General features: G+C 45.5%; 1 protein-coding gene across 1 annotated transcript in view; it reads left to right on the plus strand.

The window, feature by feature from the left end:
* The window catches only part of ASAP3 (ArfGAP with SH3 domain, ankyrin repeat and PH domain 3), a 93,941-nt gene that overhangs the window by 60,859 nt on the left and 14,160 nt on the right, over positions 1-18,922 (plus strand). The window contains exons 8-16 of the mRNA XM_032228013.1: positions 1,338-1,413; positions 5,081-5,167; positions 8,385-8,494; positions 9,796-9,865; positions 12,398-12,485; positions 14,687-14,735; positions 16,853-17,040; positions 18,377-18,510; positions 18,773-18,867. Coding sequence (XP_032083904.1) covers positions 1,338-1,413; positions 5,081-5,167; positions 8,385-8,494; positions 9,796-9,865; positions 12,398-12,485; positions 14,687-14,735; positions 16,853-17,040; positions 18,377-18,510; positions 18,773-18,867 — 897 coding nt within the window. The remainder of the gene's footprint in view (positions 1-1,337; positions 1,414-5,080; positions 5,168-8,384; positions 8,495-9,795; positions 9,866-12,397; positions 12,486-14,686; positions 14,736-16,852; positions 17,041-18,376; positions 18,511-18,772; positions 18,868-18,922) is intronic.

The raw sequence follows: 18,922 nt of genomic DNA on the forward strand, positions 1-18,922 counted from the left end.
ATGGCATTGGTTGGTAGACGGAACCTGGAGGAGGCCAACCCTGTGTGATCTAATGGGTCTTTGGGAGGTAATTGGCAATGATGGCATTGGGGGGTGGGGGCTGTCTTTGTGTCTAGCTGTTTTGGCATGCAATGCTTTATAGCAGTAGTCACCAACTGGTGGTCTGTAGACCACTGGTGGTCCACGAGAAAATTTTGGTGGTCTGCAGAAAAATCTTTTTTTGCATGTTTGCATTTTTTTATATTGCAGGGATCCTCCCTGATTTATAAATCAGGGATCCTCAAACTATGGCCCCTGGACCAGATACGCCCCACTGAAGCAATTACTCCCGCTCACTGACGGGATGAGGTCCTTCAGGCACTTAGCTTGGCTGCCTGTTTAGTAGCTCCAGCCCTTCTCTCCCTCCCACCCTGGGAGTCCAGGCACTTCAGTGAGTAGTGCACAAAACTTCGGCTGGGCTCTTCCAAAGACAGTTTGCAGGGAGCCGAGTTAGCCCCCGGGCTGGTTACAAGACAAACATTCATTCTTGACCGTATTTGAGATTCCTAAGCTGCAATGGACAGCAAACCTAGGGTTGACTCCAGGCAATTCTCTCCACTAATAGGCGGCCAAGCTAAGTGCCTGAAGGACCCCCATCCCGTTACTAATTCATATTAGTGGTCCACGGGATTTAAAATTATGAATTTAATGATCCCTGAGGTCCGAAAGTTTGGTGACCCCTGCTTTATAGCAGGGGTCCCCAACCCCCAGTTCATAGACTGGTACTAGGCCTCAGCAGGCCAGAAACTGGGCCACGCAAACAAGTGAAACCCCACCTGTGGGATGCAGGCAGCCTGTGAAACCACGTCCCCCCTCTGGTCCGCAGAAAAACCTCTCTCCATGGAACCGGCCCCTGGTGCCCAAAAGATTGGGGACTACTGCTCTATAGTGGTGTCCTAAGGGAAGAAGTTGAAACAAGTCTGTTTCAAATGTGGTTAAACACCTGAAACTATGGTGGTGCAGTGGTTAGAATGCAGTACTGCAGGCTCCTTGTGCTGCCTGCAGGCTGCCTGCAATTTGGCAATTCGAATCTCACCAGACTCAAAGTTGGCTCAACTTTCCATCCTTCCGAGGTGGGTAAAATGAGGAACCCAGATTATTGGGGGCAAATATGCTGACTCTGTAAACCGCTTAGAGAGGGCCGTAAAGCACTGTAAAGCGGTATACAAGTCTAAGTGCTATTGCTATTCTGTGGCAGCAAATTGAGCTAACCTCTTTCTGTTTTCTTCTTCTTCTTTTTTCCCTTCCCCATCCTTGGCTTTTCAACGTTACTCTGCTGATTTTCGAAATGTTTCCAGTTTCTTCCAAGACGGCTGGAAGGCATCTCAGAACCTCTACCCGTTCATCGAAAAACTAGCCGTCTCTTTACATGCGGTAAGTTGTCACTGGATTTCCACAGGGCCGTGAACTAATTTTCAGCTCGGGGCTTAACAAGGATTGCTTTCCTAGCTAGGAAAAGGATTGGGTTGCTAGATCTTCAGTAAGCCCAGGTAGCCCTTGACTTACCACCATTCGTTTAGTGCAGTGTTTCTCAACTTTGGCAACTTGAAGATGTCTGGACTTCAACTCCCAGAATTCCCCAGCCAGCGAACATCTTCAAGTTGCCAAGGTTGAGAAACACTGGTTTAGTGACTGCTTGAAGTTAACAATGGCACTGGAAAAAAGTGACATGGCCCATTTTATGACCGTTGCAGCATCCCTGTAGTTACATGATCAAAATTTGGACCTTGGCAACCAGCTGTATTTATGATGGTTGCAATATCCCAGGTCACGTGATTACCATATTTTTTCCCCCAGTATATTTTCAGTATTTTATTAGGATTTATAGGCCGCCCTTTTCCCTGAGGGGACTCAGGGCGGCTTACAATCATTAGGGAGGGGGTGCAATTCAAAATAAACAATATGTGAACAAAATAAAGTAATAAAAACACAACTTGCATTCAACATTCAACACTCGGGTGGGGCAAATTAGAGACTTATCCCCAGGCCTGTTGGGATAGCCAGGTCTTGAGGGCTGCGCGGAAGGCCTGGACGGTGGTGAGGGTGCGTATCTCGACAGGGAGATCGTTCCACAGGGTCGGAGCTGCAACAGAAAAGGCTCTCCTCCGTGTAGTCGCCAGTCGACATTGACTGGCGGATGGGATTCGGAGGAGGCCCAGTCTGTGCGATCTTATCGGTCGGAGGGAGGTAATCGGCAGAAGGCGGTCTCTCAAGTCTCTCAATATTTACCTTAACAACCTTGTTACTAGGATCTAATCTGGGTCAGTCACCGGTCTGGAACTAGAGATTTAGTCTTCCGAGCTTTGGGATTCGTGCTGTAGCCTGTTCCTAGGGAACGTCCCTCTACTGGAATGTAATAACCCTGATGCTAATTTAAGAACTGAACTGATTCACTTAACAACTTGGCAGGAAACTGCAGGCTCCTTCTGCTGCCTGCCGGCTGCCTGCAATTTGGCAGTTCGAATCTCACCAGGCTCAAGGTTGACTCAGCCTTCCATCCTTCCGAGGTGGGTAAAATGAGGACCCAGATTGCTGGGGGCAAGAGGCTGACTCTGCAACCCGCTTAGAGGGGGCTGTAAAGCACTGTGAAGCAGTATGTAAGTCTAAGGGCTATTGCTATTTCTCCCTTCCTTTCCTTGGCCCTGGTGGTGCAGTGGTTAGAATGCAATATTACAGGCTGACTCTGCTCACTGAAAGCAGTTCGAGTCTCACCAGGCTAAAGGTTGACTCAGCCTTCCATCCTTCCGAGGTGGGTAAAATGAGGACTCAGATTGTTGGGGACAAGAAGCTGACTCTGCAAACTGCTTAGAGAGGGCTGTAAAAGCACTATGAAGCGGTATATAAGTCTAAGTGCTATTGCTATAAATTGAGGCAAAACTCACTTAAAAGTTGTCTCACTTAGCAATGGGTATGTTGGAATCAACTGTGGTCATAAGTCCAGGACTACCTGCATATTTATTTTTACAGTGCTTAGCCTGACCCATTCAATACCATGTTTATCCTTTCAGTTCTCTTCTGGGTTTCCTTTCCATGCATGGTGCTTTCCCTCTGTGAAAGCGTAGCTGTTGCTTTCTTTCAAATCCTACATCAAAACTGTTCTTTACTGCCTATCTCTTGAATGGGAGAAGTCCATGCATCTTCAACTTGCCAAGATTGAGAAACACAAATATATATTTTATTGAGGGACGTGGTGGCTCAGTGGCTAAGGCGCTGAGCTTGTCAATCAGAAGGTTGGCATTCCGGCGGTTCGAATCCCTAGCACCACGTAAAGGAGTGAGCTCCCGTTATTTGTCCCAGCTTCTGCCAATCTAGCAGTTTGAAAGCACATAAAAATGCAAGTAGAAAAATAGGGACCACCTTTGGTGGGAAGGTAACAGTGCTCCGTGCGCCTTCGGCGTTTAGTCATGCCCACCACGGAAATGTCTTCGGACAGCGCTGGGTCTTCGGCTTTGAAATGGAGATGAGCACCGCCCCCTAGAGTCGGGAACGACTAGCATATATACGCGAGGGGAGCCTTTACCTTTATGGCATATCCAAAGTTTTTGGCCCATACTATCGAATGAGTTCTTGAAATACTCCACCAAGCTGCCCAGTGCAGAAGCTTCTGTGGATGATTTCTCTGCATTTTTGTCTGGAGAACAAGAAATTACCCAGGGATTTTTCAAAGGCAAAGAAACGCCTGTTTCTTTTAACAGAGACATTGCAACTCCGAAAACACAATGGAAGGGGCTGCTGCCTCCTGTCTCCCCTTGGGGATTTCATCCAAGCCAAAAAGATTACAAGAATGATGGGGAAAAGATGATTCATTGGAAAGCAGGAGAGCCACACGCTTCCCTTGCCAATATTGTCACTAAACAAGCCCCATCCTGTATCCCCACGGGATAATTTCTTTGGGATTTTCCCCCGTCCCCTCTTTTGAAATAAAACCCTAGAGCAATTTTTGTTTCCCTGAACCGAAGGAGACCTGGAAAATGAACAATTCTCTACCTGACTATCTTTCTGAAGAATTAAGGATGGTGGCTGGCAGCAATGAGAATCTGGGGAAAACGACACGAGGGGGGAACAGTATGATTAAATCTGCACATCTGTGTAGATGGTGCTGTTTGCATAAAAACCTTTCTGTTTCCAGAGAGGAAATTAGGAAGAAATCTTACATTTTCTACCCTGCACACCCTAAGTGGGGCCCTTCTAAGGCCTGATGTTATGTTGCACCTTGTAATCTTCGGTTGAAGAAAGCAAAGCTTGAGGGGATCTAGGACAACTTGCCGTGGTTAACTCATCGTGGCCAACTTGGTGCAACCAACTTGGTGCGGCCAACTTGCCAAAGGACAATTTGCCTTGAGATAATTCAATTGCTGTCTGGGAGTGATGGCGAACCTATGGCACTTGTGCCAGAGGTGGCACGTAGAGCCCTCTCTGTGGGCATGTGCACCGTCGCCAGCTGCTCTTCTGGTTTCCAGCAGCTGATCTTCACGGGCACCGGAGCACTGGGAAACAGCCTGAAAACAGCCTGAAAATGGACCCATAAATGGCCAAAATCAGGCCTTTTGGGGGCTATTTTCAGTTCATTTTTAGGCCATTTTCAGGTTATTTGGGGGGTGTTTTTAGGGTTGAAAACGGCCTGAAAAATGGCCTAAAAACAGCCCCCCAAACAGCCTAAAAACGGCCCCCAAAACAGGCATGCGCACACTGGCCTTCAGGTTTCAGGTGCTCCAGCACATGCATGAACATTCCAGTTTGGGTACTCAGTGCCGAAAAGGTTTCCCATCACTGCTGTATGGATTATTTCGTTCAGTTACTTTTACTATCAGTGACCACATTTTTGTCAAAATAATTGCAATTCTTGTGTTTCTGGATTATCTTTATTTTATTGTTATTATTAGCCACTGAAATGAATTCAACTTTTGTATTTGCTGACTTGTCCCAAAGTGAGTTGTCCCGCATCAAGTTGAGTTGCCCCATTCTGTGCCTGAGGATGTGCCTTAAAGTGATAGGATACCTCCAACTTGCTTATCCTTAGCAATTTCTAATCTTATTTTAGCTTCGTCAGGCCAAGGAAGAAGAGGTGAAACAGCTTACTCGGATCCGTGATTCCCTCCGAGGCATCCTGCAGCTGGAGAACAAAGGGGTAAAGCTTCGAGGGTCCTTTGGGAAGGCGGGGAGAGGGTGGAATGGGGGTGGGGGTGTGGCTTAATCAGGAACTCCTGGGGGGGGTCTATGACAAATTGCAATGGATGCAATGATTTGCTTTTTTGCAAAAGTTTGGTCGTGCATTTTGAAGGAATGTCTGGGCACTGCACTGTGCATATTAATGTATTCTATTAAATCAGACTGCATTTATAAGTATAATCTTTGCTGTCATTGTACTTAAATACAACGAAATTGGTTCGAAATTTAGCTTCGGTTTGATTGCATTGCCTACTTTTTGGCTCCTGTATGTGCAAACGCATACCAGAGTGGTGCGATGGCCTGGAGGTGGAGCTCTTGCCTCAGGATCAGGAGGCTATGAGTTCGATCCTGGGTAGAGGCAGATATTTCTCTCTCTGGGCACACTGAGAATATATCTGCTGAACAAAACTCCACATTGGCAACAGGAAGGGTATCTGGCCATTAAAACACTCTGCTGGCTCCATTCAGTTGCCCAGACTCCACCCTGGGGTCATTAAATAGAGATGATGATGATGTGCAAACACATACCCAGGTAGCCCTCCACTTACAATGAAGGTTGTTTAGTGACCATTGGAAGTTATAATAGCACTGAAAAAAGAAACGTACGACTATTTTTCATATTTAATTATCATTGCAGTCACGTGATCAAAATTTGGATGCTTATCAACTGGTTCATACTTAAGACGTTAGCGGTGCCCCAGGATCATGTGATCTGCCTTTTGCGGCCTTCTGATGAGCAATGTCAATGGGAGAGCCAGATTCACTTAACAACTGCCTTGCTAATTCAATAACTGCAGCAGTTCACTCCAAAATAGTGGCAAGGAAGCTTGCAAAATGGGGCAACTCACATAGCTACTGTCTCGCTTAGCAACAGATATTTTGGGCTCAATTGTTGTCGTAAGCTGAGGACTACCTGAAAGCAGGAGTGGTTGGATACGTATGTGTGACGTCTGTGGATATATCGGTATATGAATTGACTAAACAAAATACAATAGCTAAAAACCAAAGTAATTTCTCTAAATTTCCCGTATCCTTCCTTTCAACATTTAAGTTCTGATTTACAGTATCCATCTACACCACGGAAAGTGGAGTGTGTTGATTAGTTGCCAAAAAGTTGCTGATCTCTCTTTTAGATTAAGTATTTTTCAAACTTGGCAACTTTGAGATGTCTGGACTTCAACTCCCAGCATTCCCCGGGCAGCTCAGCAAAGAACTCAGCTGGCTGGAGAATTCTGGGAATTGAAGCCCACGCATTTTAAACTTGCCAAATTTGAAGAAACCCATTTTTAGATTGTTTGGAATCCAACTGCTCCCCCATCACCCATGATTTGTATGCCCTTTCAACAACGCTAATTAACAGGCTCTGCAGCCCTATAAAACTGTCCAAAAATATTTTTAATTTACTGTCTTTTTTCAGCTCAGACAAGTCAGTCTGGCAGATTGGATTTTTAATAGCTTGCTTTGGCTTGCCAGTGTGTGGAAGGAAGCCATCAGATAGTTCCAAAAAGGATTTTAAGCAGTAGCATCACCATCATGAGATGCCATGAAAAACCCTAGGAATTTTTGAGTGGCACCTGGTGGGTGCCAATAAGTGTACGAGTTACTTCTTTCTGCCTTGGTGCCTACCAGCTCTTAGCCCCATGGCACGTTAGAGATGGTTTAAAAATACATGTAATTTTTTTTGCCAACTTCGGGCATTATCTAGAAGGAGGCCTCTTGGACTCAAATAAGTTCTATTAACTTTCTTAGAAAATAAATAAAATAAATGCTCCCACGTTCAAATCAAGGTGTTGGTTTTCACCTTCATGGTGTGAGCTGGGTTATTTGAGGGACTCTTCTCCCTAGTTATATCAGCCCATCCCATTAGATGTGGGGCACACTAGGAAACTACATTTGGTGGGTGTTGTGGCCCGCCAGTAGAGCTGGCAGCAGATTTGGACAGTGAGGAGGTTGGGGAGGAACATGAGCCAGTCCTGGAGTCTGGGGAAGGCTCTGAGAAGGGCTCTGTGTCAGAGGCAGAGAGGAGGCCAGAGCCGTATGCCAGTTATCAGCTGCCTTCAGAGTCAGACATCAGTGAGGCAGACAAACAGCTGGAGCCTGTTTCCAGTGTGTGCATGCACAGAGTTGCTAGATGAAGGTGAACAGCTAAAGAACAGGGGTCAACTTGGGAGTAAGGCCACAGGTGGACGATGAATGGCCCCTCCCAGAGGAAATAAAAGAGGAGTGAAAGGGGAGTGGAGTTTGCAGGAGACAATTAGTTTGCTTAATTGGTTCGTGACTCTGTGAGATTCCTGTCAAGTTTTGCAGATACGGGCCTGGCAGCTCTCTACGCCAGATAAGGTCTGTGACTGTAAATCCTCCCTTGAAAGACTTTGCTGGATGTGAATGAGCAGAATTCACAGGAAATTAATAAAAGGGGTTTTTGTCGGGACCAGGAGTTTGCTTCAGGCTCTTGGGAAGCCTAAGTCGGAACAGTGGGTTCCACAAGACAGGTCTTCTCTGCTGTGGTGTTTGCCTTATATGAGTCATCTCTCTGCCCCTGCAGTGAGTCTGGCTCCCTCCCTGCTGATATTTTTGGAAGTCCCTCAAAACCTGATTATGTCATCAGGCCTGGGATCTCCAGGGGATCCATGAGGTGGTCTGTGAGGCGACTCCATTTTTACTAACATCTCCTGTTTTCTCTTGGCCTTCTGTTTTTATTTTTTTTAAAAGAGGTTTTTATATATTAATTGTTTTATTAATTTTATTATAAATCACCTCAATCCACTTTTTTATCCGATGAGCAGCCATATAAATTTGACAATTAAATAAGCAATTGCATATATCCCAAAGCTTTTTGGAGTACCTGGCATTCCTAAATGAATAGCAAGAAGCCAGAAAAATTGAGAGCATTTATGAAGGTGAGGTTAAAGCGGTGTTTTTCAACCCTATCGACTTTAAGATTTCTGGACTTCAACTCCCAGAATTCTTCAGCCAGCACACTAACCAGGGGAAATCTGGGAGTTGGAGTCCAGCAATCTTAAAAAGTTGTTAATGTTGAGCAATACTGGGCTAAAGGATGGGGCAAATAGCAAGATGGTAAATCAGGGCTGTTCTCTGTTGCATGGATTTGCGAACCACCAGCAGCCATTTTGTCTGAACTCTCATAACCCATAATTTATTTCTATTGCATTCAGGAGAACCTCAACAGGAAGAACTCTGGCAGTGGATACAGCATCCATCAGCATCAAGGCAATAAACAGTACGGGACTGAGAAGTCTGGCTTCTTGTATAAGAAAAGTGATGGGTAAGCTCTCGGAATGTGCGCTGTGCTGCATCACAGGATGGGGTGGGTGCAAATAAGCATCTTCCAAAAGGCCTTAACCAACATTTTATTTTAATTGACCCGTTCATTTCTGAGATGTCATCATTTGTCAAGGGCTCACACTCTCTCCCTGCTTTCAAGGGCAACCTGTAGGCTGCCCGCCCTCAGTTCTTCTTTCCAAACCTATCATCACCTCATCAATAGGGCATCGTTCAGAAATCTAGAGATGTGGGCATAGCTCCAGAAATGGATTTTCATGTAGGTCTCTTTTATTTCTTACCTCTGAGATAGAGATAGTAGGCCTACGATATTTTGCTTGGGAAAGTCCTCACCATGACAGGAATTGTTTAGTGAGGAGGTAGTGTGAGGAGATCATCAAAGGTAATGTTTTCAGAAAATGAATTGTTTCAGGAATACTGGAATCTCATTTGTTTCCCTTGGATCAGACCACGTCTGCCATAAATCGTGTAGAACCAGCCCTGGAATTTACCAGACTGACATTGTCTGGAAGGTTTAAAACAAAACAAAACCATTCTTCTCTTTCCTGGAAAGTTCCATTACCTAAATTGTATATTTTGCACATTCCTGTTTGATTTTTACAGTGCTAAAGCATTTTACTCAATTTCTTTCTTTTTTAACCACCACCTTGTTTGCTTAATGATAGATTTGGGCAGCCTATACATTTAGTAGTAGACAGATAGACAGATTTATTCCTGAAGGATGCACTCGGGCGTAAAATCCTCTTACCTTTGCTACCTGTTCGGAACTGGGAGCGCACCAGAGGTGGGTTCCCACTGGTTCGGTCTGGTTCGGCTAAGTAGCTAGTAACTCGGCCAGCCACGCCCCCGAACCGGTTCTACTCGCAACGCCTTAGAGATTGCCATCTTGTTTTTTGCTTCTGCGCATGCGCAGACGCTTTTTTATACTACTGCGCATGCACGCATAGCATGCATCAAGCATGCATATTGCGCATCAAGCGTGCATAGCGCACATCAAGCACACGTGAAGCATGTCACCAGCAGTAGAAGAAGCTGGAACCCACCTCAGGAGCATGCGTATGCATGCCCAAAGCGTCCGTGATGATGTCTGGGCGGGTGGGAGGAGCCTCCCACTGCCGCTACCGGTTCACCCAAACTGGGGCGAACCGGCAGAATGCCACCTCTGGATGCACTGCTACCAAGGGGCGGCAACCCTGGATCTACAAGAACAGGAATTACGTGGCCTCTGACACAGGCTAATTCTCAATATTGTGTTCATTTGTCTTTCCTCTTTGCTTGCCCTAGAATTCGGAAGGTGTGGCAGAAGAGAAAGTGTGGGGTGAAATACGGATGTCTCACTATTTCTCACAGCACAGTAAGTGGGGTAGAGGGTGGAACTTCTTCACTGAAAAATTCCAGATTAAAATTGCTTTGTGTTGATGCACCCTTGGGGGATGTTCAAAGAAGTCTCTTCATACGCTTAACCTGGCTCTGGTGTTGTCCACATTTTGGCTTTGAACAGCACATCGAACCATGCATTAACCGAGCAGGATGGATGCAAAGAAGGTTCTAAGACTGGACAAAAGAACTAATAGATCGAAGTGCGCTGTATGAACATAGTTGATCGGCTTGTCTAGAGCACTCCATATCCTTCTGGATATACTATTCCATAGGATTATGGAAGATGGAAGAGGTTCTGGTGTGTTCTGGAAATAAACAGAACATTCTAGAATTCTCCAGAACTTTCTGTTCCCGGATTGAGGACTTTTGCACACCTCTCTTTATACTGACCTGATTAAACCTATTGCCTGAACATAGCCAATGAGAATGGCATGGGAAAGGTCCAGTATGTTATTTGATTGTGCCCTCCAAGCAGGGGTGGGTTCCTGCCAGTTCTAACCTCTTCTATAAAAGAGGTTCCACAAATCTACAGTGCTGTTTAGAACCGGTTCCAGCTCCCTCCCCCAGCCTGTCCGCACATCATCAAGATGAAGAGCGAGAGGAGGAATTCTGGGAGTTGAAGTCCACAAGTCTTAAAGCTGTCAAATTTGAACACCCCTGAGGTTTTTTTTCTAAAGGGTTAGGGGTGCAAGGGTCTTGTAACTTGACAGCTTTAAGACTTGCGTGCTTCAAATGCCAGAGTTCCTAAGCCAACATTTTAGTTGCTAAGCAAGAGCATTGTTAAGTGAATTTCACCACGTTTTACAAGTTGGCCACGCCCACCCAGTCACATGGCTGGCAAACCACTCCCACCCGGTCACATGGCCGGCAAGCCACTCTCACTGCCTCCAAGGAGAGTGCAAGGCACTATTTTCTGTACAGGGAATACATCATATTCTTATGGAATGTGCTCTGGCAAGCTCCAGGTCTTCGCACATGAGGAATTTAAAGATCCATCATGGCTGTCTTTGACACTGAAAGGCTGGGTCCCTGCAAAGTAGATTTCCCTGCAGAGATGGTGGCAAATGAACAACGTTGGCTACCTATCTTGCAGGGGTGAAATTCAGCAGGTTCTGACAAGTTCTGGAGAACTGGTAGCGGAAATTTTGAGTAGTTCGGAGAACCGGCAAACGCCACCTCTGGCTGGCCCCAGAGTGGGGAGGGAATGGTGATTTTGCAGTATATTTCCCACCAAGCCATGCCCACAGAACCAGTAGTAAAAAAAAAATGAATTTCACCCCTGCTATCTTGCCTTGGCTAAAAAACTTTTAGGGGAAAAAAACCAGCCATTCATGAACACTGAAAACAAGTGAGTAAAGCTTAGAAATGGAATAAAAAGTGGAAGAGAAAAATACAGGTGGCTATTTAAAAACCTTGCTTTAAAAAGCAAATTTTCCAGACAAGTCTTAAGAAATTAATTTATGGAGAAATTTGGTGAATTTCTTTATAATTTCTTTATAATTCCAGGCTTTTTCAACTTTCAGTCTTCATCTGATTATATTATCTGGTTTACACCCGGTTGCGTTATTCGGTGCTGCACAGCAAATAAACATCTGTAATGTAGAATAAGAGCAAATGTCAGTAATTTGATTTATTGGTCATATTTGACTGGGCCTCCTTCGGGTACCGTCGACTGGACAATGCCGATTGGCGACTCCTCGGGGGAGGTCTTTCTCTGTAGCTGCCCCGGCCCTGTGGAATGATCTACCCGCAGAGATCCGGACCCTTCCCACTCTCTTGGCCTTCCGTAAAGCCACTAAAACCTGGCTCTTCCGGCAGGCCTGGGGCTGTTGACCCCAAATACGGTCCAGCCCCACTTAGAACGGAGTGCATGGTGTGTTTTAAATCTATGTTTTTTAAATCTATCTTTTCTTCTCTTCCTTCCTTTTTGATTTATGTTGTATTGTAAGCCGCCCAGAGTCCTACGGGATTGGGCGGCATACAAATGTTATTAAACTTCAAACTTCATATTTCTCCAGTATTACTCAATCTGAGAATGTGAGAAAAGAATGAGGAAATATAGCTTAGTCCTCGAATTACAACAGTTCATACAGTGACTATTCGAGGTTACAACGGCACTAAAAAAAGTGACTGTTTTTCACGCTTACAACTAGCCCAGCATTCCCATGGTCGTATGATCAAAATTCAGACGCGTGGCAACTGACTCATATTTATGACAGTTGCAGTGTCCCGAAGTCACGGGATCCACTTTAGTGACTGTCTGACAAGCAAAGTCAATGGGGAAGCCAGATTCGCTTAACGACCGTGTTACTAAATTAACAACTGCAGTGCAGTCACTTAACAACAGTGGCAGGGAAGGTCGTAAAATGGGGCAAAAATTCACTCAACCAATGTCTCGCTTAGCAACAGAAATTTTGGCCTCAGCTGTGGTTGTAAGTTGAGGACTACCTGTAATATTTGTATTTGACGGAGCTCCTGGTCCCTTATCCCAACTTTTCCTGAACAGATAAACCGTCCTCCAGTAAAGTTAAATCTCTTGACTTGCCAAGTGAGGCCGCATCCGGAGGATAAAAAGTCCTTTGATCTTGTGACACGTAAGTAAACATTTTATCACAATACTTGGGCTGCATTGTCCTCTTTAAATATCTTGCACCGGAATCAGTGGTGGGTTCCAGCCAGTACGGCCCGGTACGGGGGCACTGGTAGTAACCAGGAGCAGCTGACAGAATACCAGTATGGTGGCTCATTTGGCCTACCTGCCCACGTTCTATACTAGTTTTTAAAGCAACCGGCCAATTGTGCACATGCGCACTGCGTGCGGCACCTTTGCGAGCTCCAACAAGCAGCTGGGTGTCGCAGAGGCAGTGGAGTGCGCATTTGTGCGCACGAAAAAAGGACGCACAGCCCCGTAAGCACCGCAACAGTAGCGATGGGGAGAGGAACCCACCACTGACCGGAATAGCTGAGGACAGAATGCTTTTTCTCATATTTCTTTCACAATAAGTTTAACATTGGTTGGTTATTTGAAGCGATAAGAACTGGATTAAAGTGGAAAGAAATTGTTATCGCCCGCCCACTTATCATAGCTATGAAATGTAGAGGGTTTTTTTTCTACAGCGAAACATATGCAGGTCTCTACGTAGGAGTAGCCGCCGTCTGTGTGCCGGTAGCAATCGTCATTCTGTCTGCACTGCTGATGAATTTTGCTCTGTGTGCCTGAGTGTCTCAGGGAAGCCAGTAATAAGCACTGTCCGGATATAGTTAATTTTTCTACCAGGTGTGAATCCCCAGGACAAGGGTTTCGGACTGTGCCTAGACGAGCCTCAAATTGCATGGCTAAAATTCAGAGACAAAATTTCCAAAATCCTGTTGCATGATTCCAAAGTACACTACATTGCCAAAAGTATTCGCTCACCCATCCAAATAATCAGAATCAGGTGTTCCAATCACTTCCATGGCCACGGGGGTATAAAATCAAGTACCTAGGCATGCAGACTGTTTTGACAAACATTGGTGAAAGAATGGGTCGCTCTCAGGAGCTCAGTGAATTCCAGTGTGGAACTGTGATAGGATGCCACCTGTGCAACAAATCCAGTCGTGAAATTTCCTCGCTCCTAAATTTTACACAGTCAACTGTCAGCTGTGTTATAAAAACGTGGAAGTGTTTGGGAACGACAGCAACTCAGCCACGAAGTGGTAGGCCACGTAAACATCGTCCAATATCAGTGTGCGACCTCACAAATGCGCTTCTGGAAGAATGGTCAAAAATTCCCATAAACACACTCCTGAACCTTGTGGACAGCCTTCCCAGAAGAGTTGAAGCTGTTATAGCTGCAAAGGGTGGACCGACGTCATATTGAACCCTATGGATTAGGAATGGGAGGTCACTTAAAGTAAGTTCATATGCGAGTAAAAGCAGGTAGCGAATACTTTTGGCAATATAGTGTATTTTAGGATAAATAAGCAAGGGTTTTTCGAACTCTCTCCCAGCCCTATAACCATTTTTATTTAAGGCATATACAAAACAAGGTTGCCCAAAAGAAGGAATCTTGCTGTTGAATTCTTACAATGTAATTTTGGGCTGTTGGGGAAGGGGGCAAGGATATTACCCATGCACCACTCTCTGTCTCCCATTCTTTTTCTTTAGAAAAAGCTGGAAAAAAACAGTACAAGCTATGTTGCATATTTAATATTTGCTTTCATTATGCACTCTCTCCAGCCTCTCTCACTAACTGCCACCACTGATATTTATTCATTTCTTTTTTTAAAAAAAATCATTTTTATTAAACATTTTTACCTTTAAAAATAGCGTGACCCATCAAATGCGCGCACGTCAAAAGCGCGCTGATAAAACTGCAGCGAGAAAACAGCGAGGACGAAATCGCGCCCACAGATGCGCGCCGATAAATGTGCGCTGACGAAAGTGCGATTAGGGTTAAGGTAAGGGTTAGGGTTAGGGTTGGGTTTAGGGTTAGGGTTAGGGTAAGGGTTAGGGTTAGGGTTAGGGTATTACGTTGTCTCGCGTTGTATCTTGATGGTGCACTTTCATTGGCGCGCATTTATCGGCACGCTTCTGTGGGCGTGGTTTCGTCCTCGCTGTTTTCTAGCCGTGGTTTTGTCAGCGCGCTTTTGCCGAGCGCGCATTTGTCGGTGAACCAAAAATAGGGGGTGGGAACACCAATAAAAGAAAAAAACAAGACAAACATAACAAAATAAAATAGTTATGCAGCTGTTTATTCATTTCTTATCTTCAAGGGATTCTATTATTATTTCTTTTTTTTTTCTTTTTTTGCAGATAACAGAACATACCACTTCCAAGCCGAAGAAGAGCAAGACTGTGTCGTGTAAGTTTGAAAGTTCTCCGTCTCCTGTTGCATTTTGAATGGGAAAACCGTGAACTGGAAATATTAGTGGAGGTGTAACGATTGGATTAGGGTAGGATGCCTCAGGTCTTCTACTTTATTTATGTCGTCAGGTAGTCATTGACAACAGTTCATTTAGGAACCATTCAAAGTTACAACAGCACTGAAAAAGTGACTTATGACCGCTTTGCACACTTACAACCAGTTGCAGCCATTTCCATGGTCACGTGATCAAAATCCAGGCGCCTGGCAACTGACTCATTCTTATGACGATGGCAGTGGCCCAGGGCCAACCTTCTCACAAGGAAAGTCAATGGGGAATCCAGATTCACTTAACAACTGTGGCAAGAAAAGTTGCAAAATAGGACAAAATTCACTTAGCAAATGTTCCACTTAGCAACATGAATTTTCAGACTCAGTGGTGGTTGTAATTCAAGGACTACCTGTATTATATTTGTGTAATAAATTCAGGCCTGGACGCTAAAAGAGAATCAACGGTTCCTTTCTGCCAAATTTGCAGACTCATCGAGCATGCAAGAGGGTAGTGAAGGCAGATGGAGAGCTGAAATATCTTGATAAAGTCACTGCAGGAAGGGATTATCTATAGCAGAGGCTCCTGTAAAGGTGGGGTACAAGTAATCTAGCACAGACATTAGCAACTAAAGGAATTTATCCAACAGGCTTAATAGCAGTAGCTGTGAGAGGGATCTTGGAGTTTGAGTGGACAACCAGCTAAATATGAGCCAGTAGTGCAGTAGTGCAGCAGCCAAAAAAGCCAATGCAATTCTAAATTGCATTGACAGAGGGATACAATCAAGATCAAGGGAGGTACTAATACCACCCTATAAAGCCTTAGTAAGACCACACCTATAGTGCTGCATCCAGTTTTGGTCATCACACTATATAAAAAGATGTTGAGACTCTAGAAAGAGTACAGAGAAGAGCAACCAAGAGGATTAGGGGACTGGAGGCTAAAACATACGATGAACAGTTCCAGGAATTGGGCATGGCTAGTCTAGTGAAGAGAAGGACCAGGGGAGACAGGATAGCAGTCTTCCAATATTTGAGAGGCTGCCACAGAGAGGAGGGGAGGGGGGATGAAGCTATATTCCAAAGCCCCTGAAGGCCAGACAAGGAATAATGGATGGAAACTAAACAAGGAGAGATTCAACCTGGAAATAAGGAGGAGCTTTCTGACAGTGAGAGCAACCAACCCATGGAACAGAAGTTGCCTTCTGAAGTTGTGGGAGCTTCATCACTGGAGCATCACTTCAAGAAGAGACTGGACTGCCATCTGTCAGAAATGGTGTAGGGTTGGACTAGATGACCTACAAGTCCCTTCCAACTCTGTTAGTCTGTTTAATCAAAGCTGAGTTGAGACATGGGGAAAGCTGGGGGAGACCCTGAGCGATGACGGTTGCAGAAAACGTGTGAAATGGTCAAGAATTGCTGGAAGTTTCAGTCCAGCAACATGTGGGAAATCACAGCTTGCTCTTCCCAGATGCAAAGCAGGGTGCGTCAGATTTGCATCTTTGCGTGTTTCTACAGGGAGTCCTCAATTTACAACAGTTCATTTAGTGACCATCCAAAGTTACAATGGCACTGAAAACAGTGACGTATGGCCATTGTTCACACTTACGACCATTGCAGCATCCCAATTAATCAGTGGGACAGCTTGCCTCCAGAAGTTGTGAATGCCCCAACACTGGAAGTCTTTAAGAAGATGTTGGATAGCCATCTGTCTGAAACGGTATAGGGTTTCCTGCCTAGGCAGGGGGTTGGACTAGAAGACCTCCAAGGTCCCTTCCAACTCTGCTATTGTATTGTATTATATTGTTACCCTTGACTGTGCCGCTGAGAGTCGGAAATTGGTTGCCCTTTTCCTTTTTTTCTTCAAATTACACTATATCCCCTCTTTTTCCCTTCCTCTCTTCTTACTTTTCCATTTTCTTTTCCTTTTGTATTTTATACTTTGATAAACTAATAAAAAAGTTTTAATAGTGTATTCTGGCCTTTGGATTAAATAGTCAATGCCCTATATGCTGACTTCCTTCGTTTAATTGGTTGCATCCTGGTTGATGCTTTCTCCCATTCCCCAGGTGGGTATCAGTGCTCCAGAATAGTAAGGACGAAGCCCTTAGCAATGCTTTCAAGGGGGACCCAGCAGGCTCCGTATCCTCATCTGGAGGCGTGGCTGACAGTGGATTGCAAGAACTCGCCAAGCTCATCATCGATGAAGTGAAAAACATGCCAGGAAATCGATGGTGCTGTGATTGTGGAGCCCCAGGTGAGTTTCAACAGCTTTTTTATGCATCCTTTTTCATGCAAAGGCTCCCGTGTGCCCAAGCACTTACAGGTAGTCCTCGACTTATAACAGGGGTGGGTTCCTGCCAGTTCCTGCCTTTTAGAACCAGTTCCAGCTCCCTCCCCCTGCCCGTTCACACCACGCTTGCCCTGCCCACCGCTCACTGATTGGCTGGCTCACCAATCTCCCTGCCCGCCTCTAAGAATCCTGTCTAAACCTTAAAGTCTTAAACCTGTCAAGTTTGAACATCCCTGGGGTTTTTTTTCTAAAGGGTTAGGGGTGAAAGGGTCTTGTAACTTGAAAGCTTTAAGACTTGCTCACTTCAATGCCAGAGTTCCTGAGCCAACATGACTGGAGGAGGAATTCTGGGAGTTGAAGTCCACAAGTCTTAAAGCTGTCAAGTTTGAACATCCCTGGGTTTTTTTTTCTAAAGGGTTAGGGGTGCAAGGGTCTTGTAACTTGATAGCTTTAAAACTTGTGTGCTTCAAATGCCAGAGTTTCTGAGCCAACATTTTGGTTGCTAAGCAAGAGCATTGTTAAGTGAGTTTCACCACATTTTACAAGTTGGCCAAATCCACCCAGTCACATGACTGCCAAGCCACTCCCAGCCGGTCACATGGCCGGCAAGCCACTCCCACAAAGCAGGCCACACCTACAGAAGAGGTTCTAAAAAATTTTGAAACCCACCACTGACTTATGACCTCAATTGCCCACCCGCCTGCCGTCCTTACCTTTGAGTCCTTTGAGCTCTTTGGGGCTTCCGCACATGGAGCGTACAGCGCCTGGGCGATGCTCCGCCAAGCAGCTGGAGTGTTGCGGAGGCGTTGCGGAATATTGCAGATGGTAAGTACGCATGCGCCCGCTGTGTGCGTTCTTGTGGTGGACGCCAGGCCCCGTTGCACCGTACCGGTTGCAACAGGATCCGGAATCCACCACTGGTTTGCAGAATGAGTAGGAGAAGGAGGTGTCATTATATCAGTGGTGGGATTCAAAAAATTTTCTACCGGTTCTGTGGGTGTGGCGTGGTGGGCATGGCATGGCTTGGTGGGTGTGGCAAGGGGAAGGATACTGTAAAATCTCCATTCCCACCCCATTCTCCAGGAGAAGGTTACTGCAAAATCCCGGTTTCCTCCTCATCAGCTGGGACTCGGGAGGTAGAGAATAGATGGGGGCGGGGCCAGTCAGAGGCGGTATTTAGTGGCTCTCTGAACTATTCAAAATTTCCGCTACCAGTTCTCCAGAACTGGTCTGAACCTGCTGAATACCACTTCTGCCTTATATGTATGTCACAGCTTCTTCCTGGGTTGCTATCTTGCAGATCCCACCTGGCTTTCCACCAACCTTGGCATCTTGACATGTATTGAGTGCTCGGGGATTCACCGTGAACTAGGGGTGCACTATTCCCGCATCCAATCTTTGACACTAGATGTGCTCAGCACGTCGGAATTGTTGGTAAGTGTTAACATTCAGGTTGGAGCAAACACGTCCTTTCTGCTATTCTTTGATTCCGACGTCTTCTTTTTCGTGTTAGGGCAAACTTTATTGAGTTAGTAAAGGGAGGTGGTAGAAAATAGCACACCAAGTTTCCTTTCTCAACCTCTTGCCTCCATTTTTACCTTACTGGCTAGTCCAACATGGCTTGTGGATGCTCCTTGGGATGATATGATGATTCCCCATCCTGCCAGTAACGCAGTGGCTCTTGTTTCACTCACAGCTGGCAGTCAGCATTGGAAACGCCAAGTTTAATGAAGTCATGGAAGCCACCTTGCCAATCCAGAACAGCCCCAAACCTTCCTTGAGCAGCGATATGTGAGTCATATGGGTGTTGCTTTTGGGGGGCAGAGATGGGATGGGGGAAGGCTTT

The sequence above is a fragment of the Thamnophis elegans genome, chromosome 12 (assembly GCF_009769535.1).
Source record: "Thamnophis elegans isolate rThaEle1 chromosome 12, rThaEle1.pri, whole genome shotgun sequence".
NCBI classification, from domain to species: domain Eukaryota; kingdom Metazoa; phylum Chordata; class Lepidosauria; order Squamata; family Colubridae; genus Thamnophis; species Thamnophis elegans.